At 37.8% G+C, this 20,704-nt stretch overlaps 1 protein-coding gene across 3 annotated transcripts in view; it reads left to right on the forward strand.

The window, feature by feature from the left end:
- Positions 1 to 20,704, forward strand: part of Galnt5 (polypeptide N-acetylgalactosaminyltransferase 5) — a 56,476-nt gene that overhangs the window by 18,234 nt on the left and 17,538 nt on the right. For all 3 annotated transcript variants that reach the window (XR_012447211.1, XR_012447212.1, XM_074070824.1), the window contains 7 exons: positions 178 to 344; positions 1,878 to 1,997; positions 8,857 to 8,992; positions 9,566 to 9,685; positions 12,537 to 12,654; positions 13,999 to 14,322; positions 18,855 to 18,935. Coding sequence is in view for 1 of the 3 variants with exons in the window: in XM_074070824.1 (XP_073926925.1) it covers positions 178 to 344; positions 1,878 to 1,997; positions 8,857 to 8,992; positions 9,566 to 9,685; positions 12,537 to 12,654; positions 13,999 to 14,322; positions 18,855 to 18,935 (1,066 nt within the window). In the remaining 2 variants the exon portion in view is untranslated. The remainder of the gene's footprint in view (positions 1 to 177; positions 345 to 1,877; positions 1,998 to 8,856; positions 8,993 to 9,565; positions 9,686 to 12,536; positions 12,655 to 13,998; positions 14,323 to 18,854; positions 18,936 to 20,704) is intronic.

Raw genomic sequence — 20,704 nt, forward strand, 5'->3', positions numbered from 1 at the left:
TTCTGCTGTTCCTTGACTTTGCATGTACATTCCCTCCAAGAAAAGACACATGATAAAATGAACACTGATAGAAGACAGATAATAGAGTGTATGTGCATAGTAACACCCTGTGACTTTTCAAACCACCTTGCCAATCTCATTGGACATCTCTTGCGCTCTGCTTATATTCTGGCCCAGGTGTGCAGAGAAGCTAGTTCACAATAACCTCCCAACCACCAGCGTCATCATGTGCTTTGTGGATGAGGTGTGGTCCACTCTCCTGAGGTCTGTTCACAGTGTCCTCAACCGGTCTCCTCCACGCCTCATCAAGGAGATTCTACTAGTGGATGACTTCAGCACCAAAGGTAAGAAAACCTTTTCTACTGAAAAATCCAAGGTTGGTGGGAGGCATTAGTTGTTTGCATGGCAAATTTGCAGGATAATTTGATGAAGCATAAACATTTTTAAAATGCTAAATCATCATTTCATGTGGAGTCTTAGAGATCTAAATCTAAGCATCTGTGGGATAGTAAAAGTCATCCAGGGCTCTGTTCCTCTTGCTCTCTCAGGCATCCCCTTAGCTATGACTTTCTTGCCATGTAGGAGTGATTTTGAAACTACAGCTCCATGGAGATGGACACTGTGAAATATCAGAGTCCGGAGGATGTTCCTTATAATTATACAAGTCCTTTTTCATGGAATCTGATAAGCAGATTTCCCAGAATTAAGAGAATACCTTTCCTGCTGTTAACAACTAGAGTTAAGCTCTTTGGAAAACAAAGAAATATAAGTTCTATAGCCTCTTTCTCAATAGCTAGGCAGATTATATGTTCCCTTAAGAAGTGTGGAAAAGACAAATTTCCAATGGGAAATTCACGAGATATGGTTCCACTGGATGAGGAATTTTACTCTTTGGATCATCAAATAATTTAGTATCTATTGATAGTCTCACAGGTCCAGCAACTGCCATGTTATGAATTTCTATATTGTAACAATGTCTTTAAATTTTAGAAAATAGCAAAGGAATTGCAATGTGACCAGGACAGCCTAGCCTTGATCTGTGACGATGGTGATATGAATGATTTCTTTGGCCCTGGGGTTCCTACCATAATCATACTGAGCTCAAAAGCAATGAGATGCCAGAGAAAAACTGACTAAAAACTTTAAGAAGTGATCTTGAAAGCATGAACAGTAATAGTACCAGTTATGAAGCAGGAAATTTTCCTTTATGAGAAACAAATGCAGATTTTGTGGAACCTGAAACTTGCATAGTTTTAAGAGTCTTCTTAATGAAAAAGAACACAGGTCTGGAAGCATAAATCAAGTGGTAGAAATTTTGCCTATCAAGCACAAGACCCTGGATTCAATCCCCAATGATGAAAAATAGCCACAAAATTAGTTGGAAAGTGAGCTATAAAAATATTCCTAGAAGCCTTATCTAGGAGAGCTGACAATATGTTGGTAGCTTAATTATACACAGAAGTGACTGAAAGCCACATAAATATATCCTTAAAGCCCCCCCCACACACAAAATTCTTCCAGCTGGATTCTGCCATGGCTAACTAAAAAGAGAAAAAAGGTCTGCTGGAGGGAATGTCAGAGTAGGGATGTCAGTGGTCTTAACAAACTGCAATTACACCAGCTTCTTTTGCAAATTTCCCCAATTTTTTCATTGTTTAGACTTCTCTCTGGAGTTTGAGAAACCAAGCAACTTATACTATTGAAACCACACAAAATATTTCCATGAAAATGACATCAGGAAATAAAAATTATGGCCCAAAAAATAAAACTTAGTGACTAGTACTGTTACAGATTTTGGAATTTGACGTTGTGTTGGCGCTTCTGGTACAGACCTAGCTAATTAAAATGTTTCCTTGTTTATCCTTGTTCTAAAATAGACTACCTGAAAGACAATTTGGATAAATACATGTCTCAGTATCCAAAAGTTAGGATTCTTCGACTCAAAGAGAGACATGGCTTAATAAGAGCCAGACTGGCAGGGGCACAGAATGCAACAGGTAAGGGCTTACCCGATTTTGGTTTCATTATCCTTTTTGCTTCAATTTCAAATGTTTTTCACACAGGAAACTTGAAAGAATGAAACAATGAATATATTCATCTCTATAGTCTACCAGTTTTTAACATGTGCCTTTCATCACATACACACACATGCACACACACACATTTTTTTTCCTTAAGCCTTTGAAAAAACATTTACAGGCATCATGACACTGAACCCTTAAGTATTTCAATGGGCCTTACTGAAGAGTGGAGACATTCTCTAAAGTAAACATTACTATTTTACCTAAGTAACACATAATATTTTTAAATGCTCTTTTCAAACTTTCCCAGGCTTCCAAAATTTTTTTTTTCAATTCAGGATCTCATTAGGTTTTATGCCCTGTATTTGAGTACTTGGTTTCTAATCTCTCAATCTTGTATAGTCAACTCACATCACATTAACACATGATTATGGTGTTGTTTTTTATTATGGTCCAGGCAATTTGTTTGGTACAATTGACTGTGTTCTGAAATTTTCTATTTCTTGCAGGATAAATATTTTTGTACAGGTAATGTATAGAATTCTATTACTGAGACGATAGGAACTGTGCAATTCTTACTGCTTCAAATAAAAAAACACATGATTTCAGGTTGTTCCACTGTCAGTGATACCCTGGCCACCATATAGAGAATGTACACGAGGGAGACAAGAGAAGAAAGGAGAGAGACCAGTTAGGAGCTTGTTACAGTTGTCCAAGACCAGGGAGGTACTGGGCAGCTGAAGGAAGCAGTCGGATTCATAGTTGTTCTAGATATAGAGCCTTCGGGACTTGCCGTTAGACAAGATGTTAAGAGAGTGAGAATGAGAAGTATCAAAAGCAAACACTAGGATTGGAAAAAAGCAAACACTTGGTGGTGGAAATAACTGGATGAGCAAGTTGGGATTGCAGTTAAGCTATGATTTTGCCTCTGTAAGTTTAAGATGAAAGTTAGACATCCCTGTGCAAAAAGCTAATGAATACAGAACCAAAAAATGCACTTCTTATAAATAAGATTTCTACCTCCCTGCACAGACACAAAGTGTACTAGCAACGACCCCCAGAATAGCCCAAACTGTTAGACAACACAGGAGGCTGTCTTCAGATGAACTTGATTAAAAGCAGTTGCAATTGGTTACAGTTATATCCATAAAATAATTTCTTTAAATCTAGCAGATCTAAATGTAAATTTGTTTCATATTCATTAATACCCTCGAGAACATTAGCTCAGTTTTGATGCAGTAACTTTCAAAATATTTTGACAATGACTCATGTTAAGAAATAAATTTTATATCCCAACCCAGTACATGTGTAATTGCACATATAACACAGTAGACATTTCATCAAATAACATGTGCAATAAATTCTAATATCTTCTTTCCTATGTTATAAATTTTTTTTAATTCTAGACAATCTTATTAAATTGGTTTAATTTTTCAATAAAAGGGTCACAAATCTTAGGCTGAAAAACTTCAGTCAGGTGTATCCTAATTGGGGAGAGATGCTTCTCAAGCTATCTGAAAAGGACCTATTTTAATCTAATATCTAATTTTTGTGGATTTACCTCTTTGTAAATTATAATAAAAATGTATATATAAACACAATCCCATAATCCCAGCTACATGGAAGGCAGACATTGGGAGAATCATGCTTTGCAACCAGGTTGGACAAAATGTTAGCAAACCCCATTTCAACAAACAGCAAGCAAGTCAGGTGTGGTGGCACATGTTTCTAATCCTAGTTATGCAGAAGACATCAGTAGGAAGATCACAATCCAAGGATGGCTCCAGGCAAAAAGCAAGAGACCCTAAATGAAAAGTAACTAAAGCACAAAAGAATTGCATGTGTGAATCAAGTGGTAGAGATCCTGCTTAGCAAGCATGAGGTCCTGAGTTCAAATCTCAGTACTGCCAAAAGTTCCATTTTAATACATAAACATGCATATGTGTGTGTGCATGTGTGTACACAGACATAAATATGTATATGCAGCCAGTCCTCCATATACATGGGTTTCCCATAATGGAATCAACCAATTATGGATTATTGTGTCTGAACAGAACGTGTATGGTCTAAACAATACACCATAACAACTACATACGTAGCATCTACATTCTATTAGGTGTCATAAGCAATCTACAGATGATTTAAAATATATGGGAGCATTTGTGCAGGTTCTATGCAAACACTATTCCATTTTATAAAAGTGACTTACACATCTGAGGCTACTGGTATCCACAGCAGACCCTGGAGCCAATCCCCCAAGGATTGTGCACATACAAGAGGAAATGAACAATAAATTCCTCTGGCAGATTGCTATGAAGTATCAGAATAGTCGGTCTCCATTTCTGTTCCCATCTTCTCTGCATGGTGAATCTGAGGCCCACATTTTGAGCAGCGTTAGTGGAAAGTCAATACCTAACAGTTCAGAAAAAAGCAGAAGCGTGCATCTTGACAGGGTTACTAACAGCCTGGTGCCTACCTCCCTGGCATGCACCAGACCCTTGTGGGGAACTCAGAGGATTTCAGGGTCCTGTACTAGCTTTTGCTAAGGACATCATTCAAGGACTGGTTTTGAACATGGCTGGCTCGCCTGGTGAATCCACTGACCCCCCAGGGTGTCTCCAGCCCTCACAAATACATGTGAACTGGAGACTTCTCAGAGTCTGAACACTCTCTGAAAACCAGAGATGAGCAAAGATATCAACAGAAATGCTCTCTGAAATGCCTTAGCCAAACAGAGAAGTAAAACATAAGAAACTGAGTCCAGACTTGGGTTGGCCTTGCAAGTCTCTAAAGATTTACCCACTGGGATTTGAAGAAAAGAGAGGTAATGGGGAAGTATGAGATCAGAGATCCAAGGATACACAGAAGTGCAAGTCAAACAGCCTGTCTGAGAGTTTTATCAGTCCTTCTGAAAGTCTAAGGGAGTCATCTACAAAATAATCAGTGACCAAACAGCACTCCCTCTTACCATTAGCAATGCCCACTATGTATTCAGGTTTCAGGGAATGTTGGGGTTCTTCATCTGAGTGATTCAGGTCAAAAGATCAGTTTCAATCAGTCAATTACTACAAATGAGGAGGTCTAAAGCCCCAAGTCAGATTTGCAAAATTTAGCAGGCAAGCCAGTCAACAGCTCTCTAAGAATCATTCACTATATGAAGGCATGCAATGCAGGAGAGCAGGTTCATCAGTGAGATCAAAGACTAGATGTCTCATTTCCTTCAAATCAAGGTATTTAGCAAAATTCCTGACATGGGATGCTGTGAGCATCCCATAGACTCAGTTAGCTAACTTTAAGTGACTCTACAACAAGTGACATATAACTCCTGGCCAACACCAAAGCTGCCTGAAAAGTACCAAGGGACATTCTCCTATAAACTTCAATGTATTTCTCCTGCAGGTTAAGCAGGTGATTTCTCAGTATCACTTATAAGTCATTAAGTAAAATTAAATGGTAAGCCAAGTCCACATCCCTCAAGAAACCCTGAATATATCACTCCAGCACTAACTGGTAATGACAACAACATACCATGCTGCTCAACTAAATATAAGTCAGGGGTCCATGCTCAACAGGGAGCCAAAGTTGTCTGGCATACCGAGTAACTTTGGGTTAGCCAAAAAAAATTTTTAATTACAATGAAATTACATCTGCCAACAATCCAGCATTACTGTAACCTAGTCTTAGGAAATAAAAATTCTGCCAGGTTATAATCAAGACTAGGTTAATTATTCTGAACTTGAATTTAAACATTCATTGAAAAATAGTAAAGAATACTATCTATTTGTTAAGAATTTAGGCATTAGTTAGATCTTAGAAATAGTCCCATAGGGTAAAACTCAAAGAAGATAAATAATTTATCCAGTGTGTCCAGGTAAAGGAGAGTTGAGGTTAAAGATGGTCATGTGTAACTTCAATCCAAAATTTGTTGCCTGATGTCTCCTGGCTTCTTAGGGCCAGCAACATTGCACATAGTAACACCACAATTAGAAATCCTACAAGGATCTCTGCAGCAAGTACTTCTTGTTTTCTTACATAACACAGTCCTGAGACCTTATTTTAGAATAAAATGTTTGCAAGTGGAGCAATGCATTCATGCCTAAAGGATTCTCCTCTTCTTCCCAATAAAACACCACAAGATTCCAGACTATGTGTGAGGCAGATGCTGCTTCCTTCAGTTGCTGACAACAAATGAATGAGAGTCCTTGTGAATGCACATTTGGGAGCCCACCCTACTGCTTCTGGGGACTAAGGAAGTTGATACAAGTTTCCCAGACACTGTTAGCCTGCTTGGGGATACACAGGTGGTGTAGAATAAACTGCTTTTTAAACTCTGGACCTGAATGTACCACAAGCAGGAGTGGAGAGAAAGGAGACTGTGTTTGGCATATTCTATTAGCTTGGTGGATATTTGTGAGTCATGCATACATGCCTTACACACCTAAATGACCCTGAGAGCCTTCCTACAACAGGAGAGGGGGCTATGCAAGAGGACATATATAGGAGATGTATTGGTCTATTCAGGCTATAATAATAAAATACCTTATACTGAGTAATTCTGTAAGTAGCATACATTTTTTGCTACTTACATTTGATCTTAGAGCCTAGGCAGTCCAAAATCAAGGTGCTATTACATTCAGTGTTTAGAGAAATACAATCTTAGCTTCAAAGGTGGCACCTTGTTGTGGTGCCTTCACATGCAGGAAGGGCAAAGAAGACCAACAAGTTCCCTTATGTCTCTTATAAAGGCACTAACCCTATTCAAGAGAGCTCCACCCTCATTACCTAATCACCTTCCAAGGTCTGATTTTTCAAATGCCATCATAGGTGAATTTAGGAGTGCACATACATTCAAACCACAGTAGGAGCAATAACTTTTCATTATCAACCAAGTTGTAATACTCTAAAATTGTAGCATGGCAGATAAACTGCTCTCTCCAAGAGTAGTGGGGTACAGGGTAGACTTCTGGCACAGCTGCTTCTGTCTAAAGAGACTTCTCAGACACTCCTCACCAAGACCTGATAGAGTTTTTCCCTTCACCCTCTTGCAAAAATTCCATTGGTGACCAGGTCATTAATATGTTATTGAATTCCATTACTTGAGAAACAGGTGTCAGTGATAATGATCTATTATTCAGGTCACCATTCTCACCTGCTCTTTTTTTCATCCTACTCAAAGCTCTGCCTCTTTCTGGACTCCTGAATGAACTAGGTATTATCTGATACCACACTGGCACCAATCAGTTGTGCAATATTGGCAGAGTTACTTAAAGTTATTTCTTTCTCATTTCCTTATTTCTTAAATAGGAATGAATCATTACAACAATTTTGTAGTAAGGAGTGAATGAAACAGCACTGTTAGAATGCTTGGAATACAGTATGACATCCATAAGCACTTAATAGATGATAAGCAATGCTAGCCGAGCATCCAGGTATTAGAGCAGTCAATGAAAACAACAAGCCAAAAGGAAAATAACAATCAAGCCTTAAACACATACCACAGCAGTATCAGAAGACACTAAACAGGAGAAGGAGCTTACTTCTCCAGTGTTCCATATTTACCCATGCAATGGGGCTGGGTAGTGGATCAGAGCAGAACAGATGTCAGGTTCATCTCACTGCTGATAGAGCCCAGAACAAAATGATCCTCCTGTTTCATAGTTTTTGGAGCCAGGGTAAGAGTCAGGGGGAAAGGCAGTGAGTGGGAAAGCACTGAGAACACTGTTCAAAACTCACTCTGCCTCCTAAAAGGAGGTCTCAACAAAGGCTTTGGCCTGAGAAAGACTCTGAATATAAGCACCTAGACTAGCAATGCTGCCACACGTAAGATGTCCAGCTGAGGGCAGGAAGGGCCTGAGCCTTTGACTACAATTCCTTTAGCTACTGCAGGGCACAGGCTAGGCCCTTAGACTAGATGGGAGGGCAGCCTTCTCTTATGAAGCTTGCCAGGTAAAGCCTTCCTACTTACCTAGGGCTGGGCCTGAAATACTATGCAGAACATTTGGGACAGGGTCCTATTCCTCAAGGTATTATTAATCATACACACACACACTCACACACACTCCACTTAACAAAATTACTTAAAGCATTGAATATGCTACTGAGATTTCATTGGAGGGGATGGGAATCTTATTTCACACTACTAACGGAACAAAGAGATTCTTATAAATACTTCTATCCTTTAAGTTTCTTTTTCTTTTGTCTCATAACTGTTTTTTATTGTATTAAAATACTCATAAAAATTCCCATTTTTGAGTGTATAGTTCAATCATGGTAAGTGCACTCACACTACCATGCATCCAATCCCCAGAACATCATCTTGCAAAAACAAAACTCCATACATATTCAGCAACACCTTCCACTTTTTATTACTTCCCAGTCTGGCTGATCCCTCTACTTTAACTTCTTTTCACCCCTATTATGTTCCTCTTCATCATTTCTATGGCCTAATTAATAATCTCAAGTCCCTCTGTTCTTCTGAAAAATGAAGTCCTATGTCTTCCACCCCCAGAGTTAATGGGACCCATACTCCCAAGTAAGGACTTTAGCAACTACTTTTAATATTAAGTATTTCCTTTGGAATACTTAAGTGCTTCCCATTCTAATTGGCTTATCAATTGATTCCAAATGTAAAAGATGCTAACCCAACAAAACCCCTATGTATAAATAATCTTCATGTCATTTTAGTATAAAATTATAGGAGCCAGGAATTCAATGAGAAGAAAAGATTATTGCTTTTATAACCACATTTCTGGAGCAGTCCCCAACACCTATGAAAATAAAGGATGCATTCTCAATATATCATATTTTCAAATTATTATTTTTTTTTATTCTGTAGGTGACGTGTTGACATTCCTAGATTCTCATGTGGAATGTAATGTTGGTTGGTTGGAACCTCTTCTGGAAAGAGTTTATTTAAGTAGGAAAAAAGTGGCCTGTCCAGTAATTGAAGTCATCAATGACAAGGATATGAGGTAACATTGCCATAATCCCCAGACACTACTAAGTGCACCTTTGCCCTCAAGTAGCAGAAATTTCTGGTCCTAATATGTGCATTCTTTAAACCAAAGAAATTTGCAGTTTATCCATTTAATAGATAAAAACATATGATAAATATCTTGGAATCAGAGCCTTACAATTCAATAATATATTTGGTCACTACAAATTCTTAAACCTAGACATCAATAAATCTAAGGACTCATTATCTTCATCATTTTTCTTTATATCCAGAAACCCAAAATATTTGTTTTCCTACAGTTTAGTTCTTCCTTTGTGGGGAAATAATACATACTTTTAAGTTGTTTCTTCCTCAGAAATGGTCAGGACAAAACTATAAGTAAAAAGTAAGCAATCACCAATGTAAAATGTATTCATAAACTTTCTTGAACTGAACATAAAGGTGATAATCTAAAATTACCTGCACAAACACCTGTTCCATACATGAATAAGCCATGAAGCCAAGCTGATTAAAAATAAAGAGGTGCATATAATTTCAGGCAGCATTTTGTTTTCTTGCTTGTTTTTCTTACTGTTGTTTCCTGGATTAGTTACATGACAGTGGACAACTTTCAAAGAGGCATCTTCACATGGCCCATGAACTTTGGTTGGAAAACAATTCCTCCAGATGTTGTTGCAAGAAACAGAATTAAAGACACTGACATAATAAGGTAAGTGTGTGAGATTTAAGACTAGGAAACAGCCAAATGTCTTTTTTTTAAAAACATGGGAAATAATGTTTTAAAACAGCTGTGTCCTGTCATTCTGTAGAACAATAAAAATTACAGTCAAGGGGTGATGGAGTGGCTCAAGCAGTAAGAGTGCCTGCCTTGCAAGCATGAGGCCCTGAGTTCAAGCCCCAGTGCCACCAAAATACACACACACACACACACACACACACACACACACACACACACGTATATATTCATGTATATATACATATATATCGAGCCTAAACCAGATGTGGTATTGTAATCCCAGCATGCAGGGAGCTGAGGCAGGATGAGGATGAGTTTGAGGCCAGCCTGAGCAAAATAGACCTATTTCAAATACAAATTTTAACAAATTACAGGTCTAACTAATAGCTTACCAAAGCAAACAAAGTTTTCCTGAGAAATTAGTTTCCTACTAGCAAGACTCATTTTAAATGCACCCTATTCAGCCCTGTACCTAAATAAATCTACCAATGTGTTCTCTGTACCCCGGGATTTATAACCTAAGGAACACAAACTAGTTAAATGTGCTGCATAAACACATATAATATGAACATTAGCATGAGTAAAAGTTAAAAGAGTAAATAATAGTAATAGAAATTCCATCCTAATAATAGCTAGGGGTAAAATTTTCTTTCACAATCTAATTCTACCTTCTTTATGGGACAGATGCCAAATTTTGTGAATGAATTAAGAAATAGACACAGAAGCTAACTATGAATTAAAATATAGGCTTTATTACTGGAGAAGCTGGACTGGAGAATGCAGCCTGGACCTGAAGCCAAAAGTGGGGTTTCCTATTACTTCCCCCAAGAGTCTAGACTTGCAGAACAGGCACCAGACAGCCACACCAGAGAAACAGGAGTCCTGACACATTTGTCCCCTGTTGGAGATAGAAGTTGAGCAGACACAATCTCACAAATCCCACAAGAAAGCCACGCTCAGACTGTTCCTTGCTTGCTTTCCCCTCGGTAAATCATGCTTCCTCCTTTACCAGGTGTGATGTCTTCAGAATTGGTACCCCTGGGAGCAGAGTGGAATTCCCTCATTTATTATACACTGTGCCGGGCTCTTAACTTTCTCTGTGGTCCTAGAAAAGAAACTGTAGTATTCACCTTATATGGATGAGAAAGTTGAGACTTAAAAGAGTAATTTGCCCAGGGATACACAGCTAATTTAGAAGAATTTGGCACTCAATCCCAGATCTGTCTGAATTTAACACCCATGTTCTAATCCCACATCTAAAGGACTGGTTTGCTTTTTTCAGATTCTATTTTGAGGGTCACTATAGTGGCTGACTTCAAATTACATACAGCATAATATTGGGAAGAAAATGCGTTCTGGATAGTCTGACAAGGCAAATGGAGGTACAGATAGAATATTTATGTAATAGTTGGAAAGGGAGAGAGGTGTAAGGCAGAAATTCCCTATCCTTGAGATTGCTGTAGGCCTCAAACACAAAGCAGGCTCTCCACAGAAACCACTTTGAACTGGCTCAGTGGTCACCACCATGGGATGTGACTGTAACTTATCTGACTACTGACTAAAATGTCCATTCTGCCTCCATGATCAGTAATAGTAGTGAAGGCACTGAAGTCAGATTCTTTCTTTGAGTGTGAATCTCAACGATTATTTACTAGTGACATGAGCTTGAAAAACTTACTTAACCACTTTAAGTCTCACAATGAACATCTCATTTTTAGGTGAAGATTAATAGATGTATCTATCAGTTTGAATGGTTTTCTAATTAAATCAGATTCTACATATGAAGTGCTTCCAACAGTGCTGGCCACACAACAAGCTATCAGTCAAGTTTGCCTATGGTTGAGAGGCAGTGCAATGGAGTGATAGACATAGAGTCAAGTGCTAGGCATAGAGTCAAGCCAAACTGTCTACATGTGAACCTGAGATGGACCACATAGCAGTCTGTTCTCCATGGAAAAGTTTCTCATCTTCTCTGCGTTGCACTTTCTTAATAATGGCACACCTGGGATTTTTGTGAAATTTGAGTAAATAGAGAGGTAATGCTTAAACAACTGTGTCAGCTACTACCTTAACCATAAGTAAGTTTGGTTAAAAATAAAATTCCTGGCTAGGGATGTAGCTCAGTGGTAGAGCACTTTCCTGGCATGTATAAGGCCCTGGTTCTAACCCCAGCATTCCAAGAATAAAAATGTTTCTGAAGAATTGGTGTCAGAAGACAAAGGACAAATAAGAATCCTAGTTCCAACTTGTCTTTGCTGACCCTAATCAAGCTCTGCCATCATGAACAAAGAACTCGTAAAGACTGCTGGTAACTCCATCTCAAGACCACTATACTTAGTAGTTGTTCAGAAGTGCCTCTTTACTCCAACACAAGTGTACAGAGGAACAGATGTAAAAATTGAGCTCCTATGAAATATAGGTTTAAAAAACAATCTTAAAGCAACTGAGGCCAATAGGAAAAGGGGAACAGGTACTAGAGAAAAGGTTAGATCAAAAAGAATTAACCTAGAAGGTAACACCCACGCACAGGAAATCAATGTGAGTCAATGCCCTGTATAGCTATCCTTATCTCAACCTGCAAAAACCCTTGTTCCTTCCTATTATTGCTTATACTCTCTCTACAACAAAATTAGAAATAAGGGCAAAATAGTTTCTGCTGGGTATTGAGGGGGGGAGAGGGAGGGTGGGGAGTGGGTGGTAAGGGAGGGGGTGGGGGCAGGGGGGAGAATGAACCAAGCCTTGTATGCACATATGAATAATAAAAGAAAAATGAAAAAAACAAAAAACAAAAACCAAAAAAAAAACCAATCTTCTCTTTCTATAGGTGCCCTGTTATGGCAGGTGGATTATTTTCTATAGACAAAAATTACTTTTTTGAACTTGGAACCTATGACCCTGGCCTTGATGTTTGGGGTGGAGAAAATATGGAGCTCTCATTCAAGGTATCAACAAATGTTTATTAAATTTTCTTTGCAATTAAGAGTTTGTAATTTTTAAATGGTTTTATTTTACTAATAAGATGGGATACATGACTGCCACTGAGAGGAAATTTCACAAAAATTTTAGGGTCTCCAGATTGCTATTTTCATACCCCAATCTGAGTTTGAAAGAATCAACAACTATTGTAAAATTTATTAGTTTTTAAAATATTTCACAACATTGTTTCTGCATCTAAATATGGGGAAAATTACTCTCTGCCTCCAACATAAACAGGGTGGGATTCACACTTGATGCAAAACAACTCTCCTGGAACATCTCTTTAATATGTTGAAAGTAATGAAATCATCCCATAATGGGTGATCTTAAAGAACACAAATGACAGAAGCACAAAACAGTATCTCCAGAAGGGTCACTCACAGGCCAAATGTGTCTATTAGCACAGTTCCTTTGGACACTTCATACCATCAAGATTAAGATACAAGAAAGCCTTGGCAGTGGCACTAGTAACATCCAAAAAGCAGCTGCTTTCCTAAGGGGTTATGTGGTCTCTATTAAAAAGGGGTGTAATTTTGGAGTTCTTGATCAAGAATGATTTTGGCCAGGTGTGGAGCTTCAAGCTTATAATCCCAGCTACTCAGAAGGGGAAGATAGAAAGAACCACAGTTCAAGGCCAGCCCAGGCAAAAAATTCATGAGACTTCCTCTCAACAAATGACTGAGCATGGTGGCACATGCCTGTTATCCTCAGCTATGCAGGAAAGCACGAACAGGAGAATGGTGGTCCAAGCTCACCTGGGTATAAATTAAGAATATCTAAAAAATAACCAACACAAGAAAGATCTGGGACATGGTTCAAGTGATAGAGCCCCTGCCTACCAAGCACAACGCCCTGATTTCAAACCCCAGCACCGACAAATAAAAGAATGGCCCCACAGCCTATGAGACTCCCCACCATAATGAGGGAAGGGGAAGGTGAACAATTGCACATCCATACATTTTGCCCTGGTTCAACCAAAACGGGAACACATATTATATATTTTATATACTGGGATTCTGCAAAGAAAAAAGAACTTTACATTGTAAGTTATCAAGGCAAAAAATTTATTTTACTAATCCTAACATGGTCCACCATGGTAATATCCCAAACGAAATAAACCCGTTGAGATTTATTTTCTATTGCAAAAATATTTTCTACCTTGGAAGTTCAAAGTACTATGTCAAGCAGGGAAAAACAAAGTCACCTATGGGTTCGTTTGTTTTGTTTTGTTTTGTTTTTTATCACCATTAATCTCTCATGATTTGTGAAAAACCATGTGATAATCATTGATTATCATTGAATTGTTCCAGGTGTGGATGTGTGGTGGTGAGATCGAGATCATTCCCTGCTCCCGAGTAGGCCATATATTCAGAAATGACAACCCATATTCCTTCCCCAAAGATCGCATGAAGACAGTAGAGCGGAACTTGGTGCGGGTTGCTGAGGTCTGGCTTGATGAGTACAAGGAGCTGTTTTATGGCCATGGAGATCACCTCATAGAGCAGGGCTTGGACGTGGGCAACCTCACCCAACAAATGGAACTTCGAAAGAGGCTGAAATGCAAAAGTTTCAAATGGTACTTGGAGAACGTCTTTCCCGACTTGAAGGCTCCCATCGCGCGAGCTAGTGGTGTGGTAAGTTCATGGGGCAATTTACATCTTACTCTTTAAAAACAATGTGAAGATTCTCTCAAAAATGTGTGGGAAAGAATGAATTATTATGCTATGTTATAAAACTGCAAGTATGAATGTCAGCAGGACAAAGCATAGTTGAGAATTAAATGTAGTTTAATATAGATAATGTTCATCAATGAATTCAACAGATAACCCATTTTCTATCAGGAGATCAGGCAGCATTTCCAAATTGGGTTGTAGGATGGTGAATGAAGTAAACTCAATAATTCCTTTGGAACTCAAAGTAGGGAAGATAGTGAACAAATAAAAATCTTTGAATACAAAATATAATAGCTCTCATTTAGGGAACAGGCCACAAGTGGTGAATCCTTCTAAATCAATGTGATCAAGAAATTATCTCTGAGGAGGAAACTTTGAAACACAAAGTGTCAACCAAGCTCTGAGAAACAGGGCTAGTTAGACAGTGCAGCTCATACAAAAGTCTAAGACAGGGCAGAGACATTCAAGAACTGGAAAAAAAAGTGATTGTTGTTATTGAGATGAGAAGGAGAAAAGAATGGGGTAGAGAAATAGAGGAGCAAAAAATCAGATCACACAGGTTTTCTCTCTCTCTCTCTCTCTCTCTCTCTGCCTCTCTCTCTCTCTCTCTCTCTCTCTCTCTCTCTCTCTCTCTCTCTCTCTTTCTGGTGGTATTGGGACTTAAACTCAGAGCCTCATTCTTGCTAAGCAGGCACTCTACTACTTGACCTACTCCACCAGCCCAGATGACACAGGTTCTTGAAGATAAATATTTTTTCTTTCTTTCTTTCCTTCCTCTCTCTGCCTTCTTCCTTCCTTCTTCCTTTTTTACTATTCTTCCATCTTATGTTCTTTTTTTATTTTGACTGTAATGGGAAATTGTTGAGTAGAATTAAGCAGTAAGATGACAAGATTTAATTCAGGTTTTTAAGTTTCAAAGAGAGAGTGAAAATGATAGAAACTGAGAAAACAAGGGGAGGCACCAAAAGAGAAGTTAAACCAGACAGGTTAAACAGAGTACAAAGCTCAGAGAAACTCAAGGAAGAGAAGAACCTAGGGAAAAGCCATTCAAAACCCATTCTAGAAGTGAAGATGATTTGAAGAGGATGGGAATACATGAGAACATGTGACGTGGAATCCTCCACCTAAAGCTCATCCTCAGCCAGGTTTACTTTTAATCTTGGAGTTTTATTTCTATTTTAATATTTACTTATAAATATTCTCACCATTCTTTTGTTGTCTTTCAAATTTCTCCCTTTTTTTCTTTCAAGAAATTCTCAAACGTGGCCTTCAGTAAGCCTGCTTTTCCTAGGAAGTGAATTATATACACTAACCACTTTCCCTCTCTGGCAAGTCTCCTGTAACAAAGACTTAGAAAAGTTAAAAACTAGTATGAAAATTTGTTCTTATTTTACAAAACTCAACTGAAAAACAAGTATAGGTGACCTGCTGACATATAACATAATGAATTATAAAACTGCCATTTTATAGGTCACAATAGAATAGTAGCTACTTCAGGTGGCACAACTTGATATTTTATCTTAGATAACTCATTAGAAATAACACTTTGGACTTATACACACTGCTTATATTATAACATCAGATTTATCTATAAAATAAATTTACATGTTTAAATTCCATTCTTTGAGCAGAAAAAAAGAAGAAAAATATCAGCATAGTAAATTTTTCTATTCCTAACAGAATGTGAACAAGAGCATTACCTAACTTTAACCACCAGAGGGAACTAGAAAACTACCATTTGGCTCTACCTGTTGCTAACTTGTGTTTTGAAGAGCTCTCCTACTGAAAGGGCCTTCTGCTGATGTCTGAACTATAACATATCAAAATGCAGCAAATATTTCTAAAATAATTTGAACAGATCCCTTCCTTCTGTTTTAATATTTCTTTTTCGCCTTCCTTAGGTAAATGTTAATACAGACAACATTTACTCTCCTCTGAAGCAGCCAGAGGGAGTGTTACTGTCATTTTATGAAAGAGGGACCTGTACCCAAGTAATTCAGAGAACAATTAACTGCAACATTTTTGTATAGACAATCTTGAAAAGTGTCAAGAAAATAAATTCCACACATTTTTGTTACTTGCTTCATGTTTTCCCATCTCTCAACCTATCACTTAAGAATTTAAATTCAGTGAAAGTTCTTTTGTTTTTGATAAAACAATAAATAAACAAATAATGTTATTGAGCTAGTAATATCTGAAAATAATACAAGAACTTTGCCAGTAATGTGTTTTTCCGTTGGATTACTTTGTCAGCAACTAGCCTATCACCTAAGGTTTAACAATTACATAGTAAACTGTGGGGAATTCCCACCTCTTGAATTAAAAAATGAAATCATTCAGCACTGAAACTGTGACATTTATACATTGTCTGATTTTAAAAACAAAAGGTTAAAATGTTTTACAGTAAAAGCATGAATATACTTAGTAATTTAAAAAATTAAACTATTCATAATTAAATGAAGAATAATTCCTTAGCACTTCAGAGACCATTTCTATAAGAAGAGAAATAGTTTCCCAAGGAATATCTGATAAGAAGGAAGAGAAAGAGATCTTCATATGGAAGAGCTTCCCTTTTGCTCCCAGTGCCTTTCAGTGCTTAGGAGAAAGAGTTTTCGAAGAAATCTGTCAGAGAGGTTTCCTACGCACACCACTGAGTAATGTTGATTGTGCTAGTGTAGAGTCCATGGTTAAGTAAGATCGGAACACACTCCAAGCCTTCTGAGAAGCAAACTGAGCACTGATACCCTGAGGGTTCTGAGAAGTTCTGCAGTAGGACATGGTTGTTGCATTGCAACCAAAGTTTTCAAAACTTATTTGAAGATAGAATATTTTCTGTATAATTCACAAATACAAGATCTTATTTGTGATCTCTGCTAAGATCCAGAGCACAACTGGTGCTTCATTTCCCTGCTTTCAAATCCAGAATTTTTCTACCTTCACACATTTCTATTCACTCTCCTCTCTGAAATTAGTGATGTTAGATCCTTCTGTGTGTTGTGACTGCTCACATTTACTATGGTGAATTGTCTGCTCTTGGGTTTGTCATTTTGAATTTTAAATAAAGTTGTTTTTTTTTTGAGGATTTTCAATGGAGATCTTTCCCTCTAGAAATGCTTTGTGTTTTTCTGTGTCAGGCACCTTAGAAATTTCCAACTATTTTGATATTTGTTTTGATGCCTTAAGATCAGTGAGGTTCTACCAAATAACAGTAGGGTAAATTTTTATCTCAAACCCAGATGAAGGTTAATGTGTAAGGCTTCAGAATCCCAGGGAGAATCTATTTTCCCGCTAATGGGTGAATTGTTTTTCCTAGTACACCATTCCACTGAAGGTCTAACTATTTATTATTTTCATCTTTATATGTGGAAGACCTCAATTCCAACTCTCTGACTTATCTACACCCAGGTTTTTCTCTTGCACTTATGAAGGAACATGTCTCTTGCTTTCCAAGATTACAATTTTCACTTCCAATTTTTTTCTGCGTTTTCTGATCCCTGAAGTTGCCCTTTACTTTCTCGCAAGCTAAGTTATGCATGTAATAATGGAGACTAACCCACTGAGCAACCATGTGAGCTACACAGCCAATGTAGATATAGCACCCCAGAGTTAGAGCTCTGTATTGGCGCCAGAGTAAAAGAAGAGACACACATTGTGTCACCACTTCCCCACTCAGGAGACTTTCCTGGCACATATAATATAAAGTCTGCTCTACACAGCTCTTCTAGATATCTGAAAAGCCTAAATTACATTACTAACCAACCATCTCATTAGCCCTGCCCAGGATGTCAAAGAGGGCAAGGGAATCAACATTTTTTCTGCATTAAATGGTGACTGATAGAAAACTACCTCCATATTTGACCCTGTAAATGCATTAAAAACCTGAGGGCCTGCCAGAAAGTGCCTTTACGCCTGGCTCTATTTTAGATTTCGTGACTTTCCTGAAAGGAATTGTAGCTTGCTTGAGTCATTAGGAAGATTCTGACAGGGAATCAGCTGGTATCTGCTGTTCTTTGCAGGACTCAATTTATCTATGATTCAATGCCTAAGCAGTCAGATAACTTAAAGGGGGCACCCAAGGAACACAGCCTGTAATTCTTGGTTTGATTAAATTGCAAGTATGTGTATTGGCTTTTAATATATGCATCAGGATAAACTCAAAACAAGGAAAAAACTACTATGCATGCCACCTTTGCTCATTCACCACTCAGCATTCTAGGAAAGGGTTAATTAAAAGCTTCTGTTTGTTGACTCTGTGGCTGAATCATAGCCTAAATTGACAGATTGAAGCTGTACTTAGCAAGATTACATTATGCCTCTGTTAGAGCTAGCAACCAATAAAGTCATATAGTGCTAAGTAATGCTAAGCTATTAACTTAACCATCTTTTAACCTTATTATAGTTTCATATTCTTTGTTTTCTAGATGTGTATGAATGTTTTGTTCTACTTTAAAACATGTTTTTTCTTAATTCATATTTTATATTCTGCTTCCTAGCTTATTAATGTGGCCTTGGGTAAATGCATTTCTATTGAAAACACTACAGCCACTCTGGAAGACTGTGATGGGAACAGCAAGGTAAGCTTAGCTATGGTTTTCAATCTATGGAAATAGATAGGTGCTCTGTTTGACATATTCACTGCTCACTTGAGAAGTTTTCCTTCACCCTGTAGAAATCCATGGTTAATCTATAAACTTCAATATAATTGTAAGGTTGGTATAAGAGAGTTCACCACTAAATGCAAAGACAGTGACTAAAGGAAGAAAGGTGTAAGTACAAAAGTTGATCTTCTAGATCCAGGGTGGATCCACTCCTGGCTCCTTCAGTTGCAAAAATGTGTTAACTTTCTCAGATTTGTTAACCTTTAGATAAATGCTAGTGATTGTATCACCTACCTTCAGAGCTGAGGTGAACCCAAAATTAGTAACACAGGAAACATGAAGAAAACACCTAATGCTTACTTCTCTGTAAATGTTAACAGTGATGATACTAATAAACAAAAAAATGCAAAACATGCATAATATATAAAGATAAAATGAAGGAAGACATATTTCTAAATAATCATCCTAAGGGAGCCACTTTATTCCCTGATTCCATCTCTCTTGTGCCCTGTCATCTACCTGCATCTCAAAGAGTAATGTAAACTCCATAGTCTATGATCCATGATAGAAAATGCTACAATAAAACTCCCAAAAGCTCAGAGCACAATGGTTAGGGGAGGGAGTAGGGCCAGAAAAACAGAACAGGAACTCCTCCTGTGATGCTGGAGGTGAGCTCTGACCGATCACACCTCCCTCTCCAACATATGTTCCCTAACAGATCTACATGCTGTAGGAACAGTTATCTGCTTTGGGTGCCAAATAGGACTCACAGGAACACTGATTCGTGAGTAGGAGTCAGCCCCCAAAAATTGCAGACCACATTTTCATGAAGAAATTATTTTGCAGTGGTAGTCTGGGCTTGCTAATCTTACTTCTTCACTTTGACTTAGAGATGTTGCTTATGCTTTCAGTCACATCTCTTAATTCAGGCACCTCTTAATTCAAAGTTGCTACTAGAAGAAAAGGCATCTCTATTAATGTAATTGAGCTATGGATTATAAACTTGAAGCCAAGGGAACTTATTCTTAATTAGAAAAGAGAGGAGACCGAGGTAAATGATGAGTGTCAAAAAATCAAATAAAAGCAATAACTTTTGCTTATTAACAACTCAAAGAAGAAATATTCATAAATTATAAAAACAACCCCACAATTAGTCTAAATTATATGAAGATATTAAATAATGTACTTCATCAAGACTAATCAATGTAGAAACTTTGGGGCCTTAGTAACCAGTGTTTCTTCTGAAAACTCAATTGCTATTCTTCTTCACCACTGGGTCTCTCTAGTGGAGGTAAGGAGACCAAAGTATGAATAATGTAGCCACTGCATTCCACAAAGTCCAATCCCTTTTTTGCCTTTTTGCTCATTTTTAGTGTCTGCTTCTTGTGGTTTATTTGAGTAGTAAAAGGAACAGGAAGATAAAGGAAGTTAATTTGGTTTGGATAGACTTAAGGTTTAATGCAAAGCCCATGACTATAGTTGTCAGCCAAAACAGCTCAAAACGAATAAAACAATTGGACTGAACCATGGAGCCCTATACTTTTCCTTACCAAAAGAGTTTCTCTAGTTATCAACTTTGTAACCAATTGAGATATCCCTTTTCAACATGCTATCTAGTTTATTTTAGTAGCCACATACCTCCATATATTATGCCACATATCCATGATCCTCAAATTTTAATGTCCACACAAATTAACTGTGGAATTTGTTAATGCAAATTTTGACTTAGTAGGGCCACAGTGGGA

Source organism: Castor canadensis, chromosome 4, assembly GCF_047511655.1.
Source record: "Castor canadensis chromosome 4, mCasCan1.hap1v2, whole genome shotgun sequence".
NCBI lineage: Eukaryota > Metazoa > Chordata > Mammalia > Rodentia > Castoridae > Castor > Castor canadensis.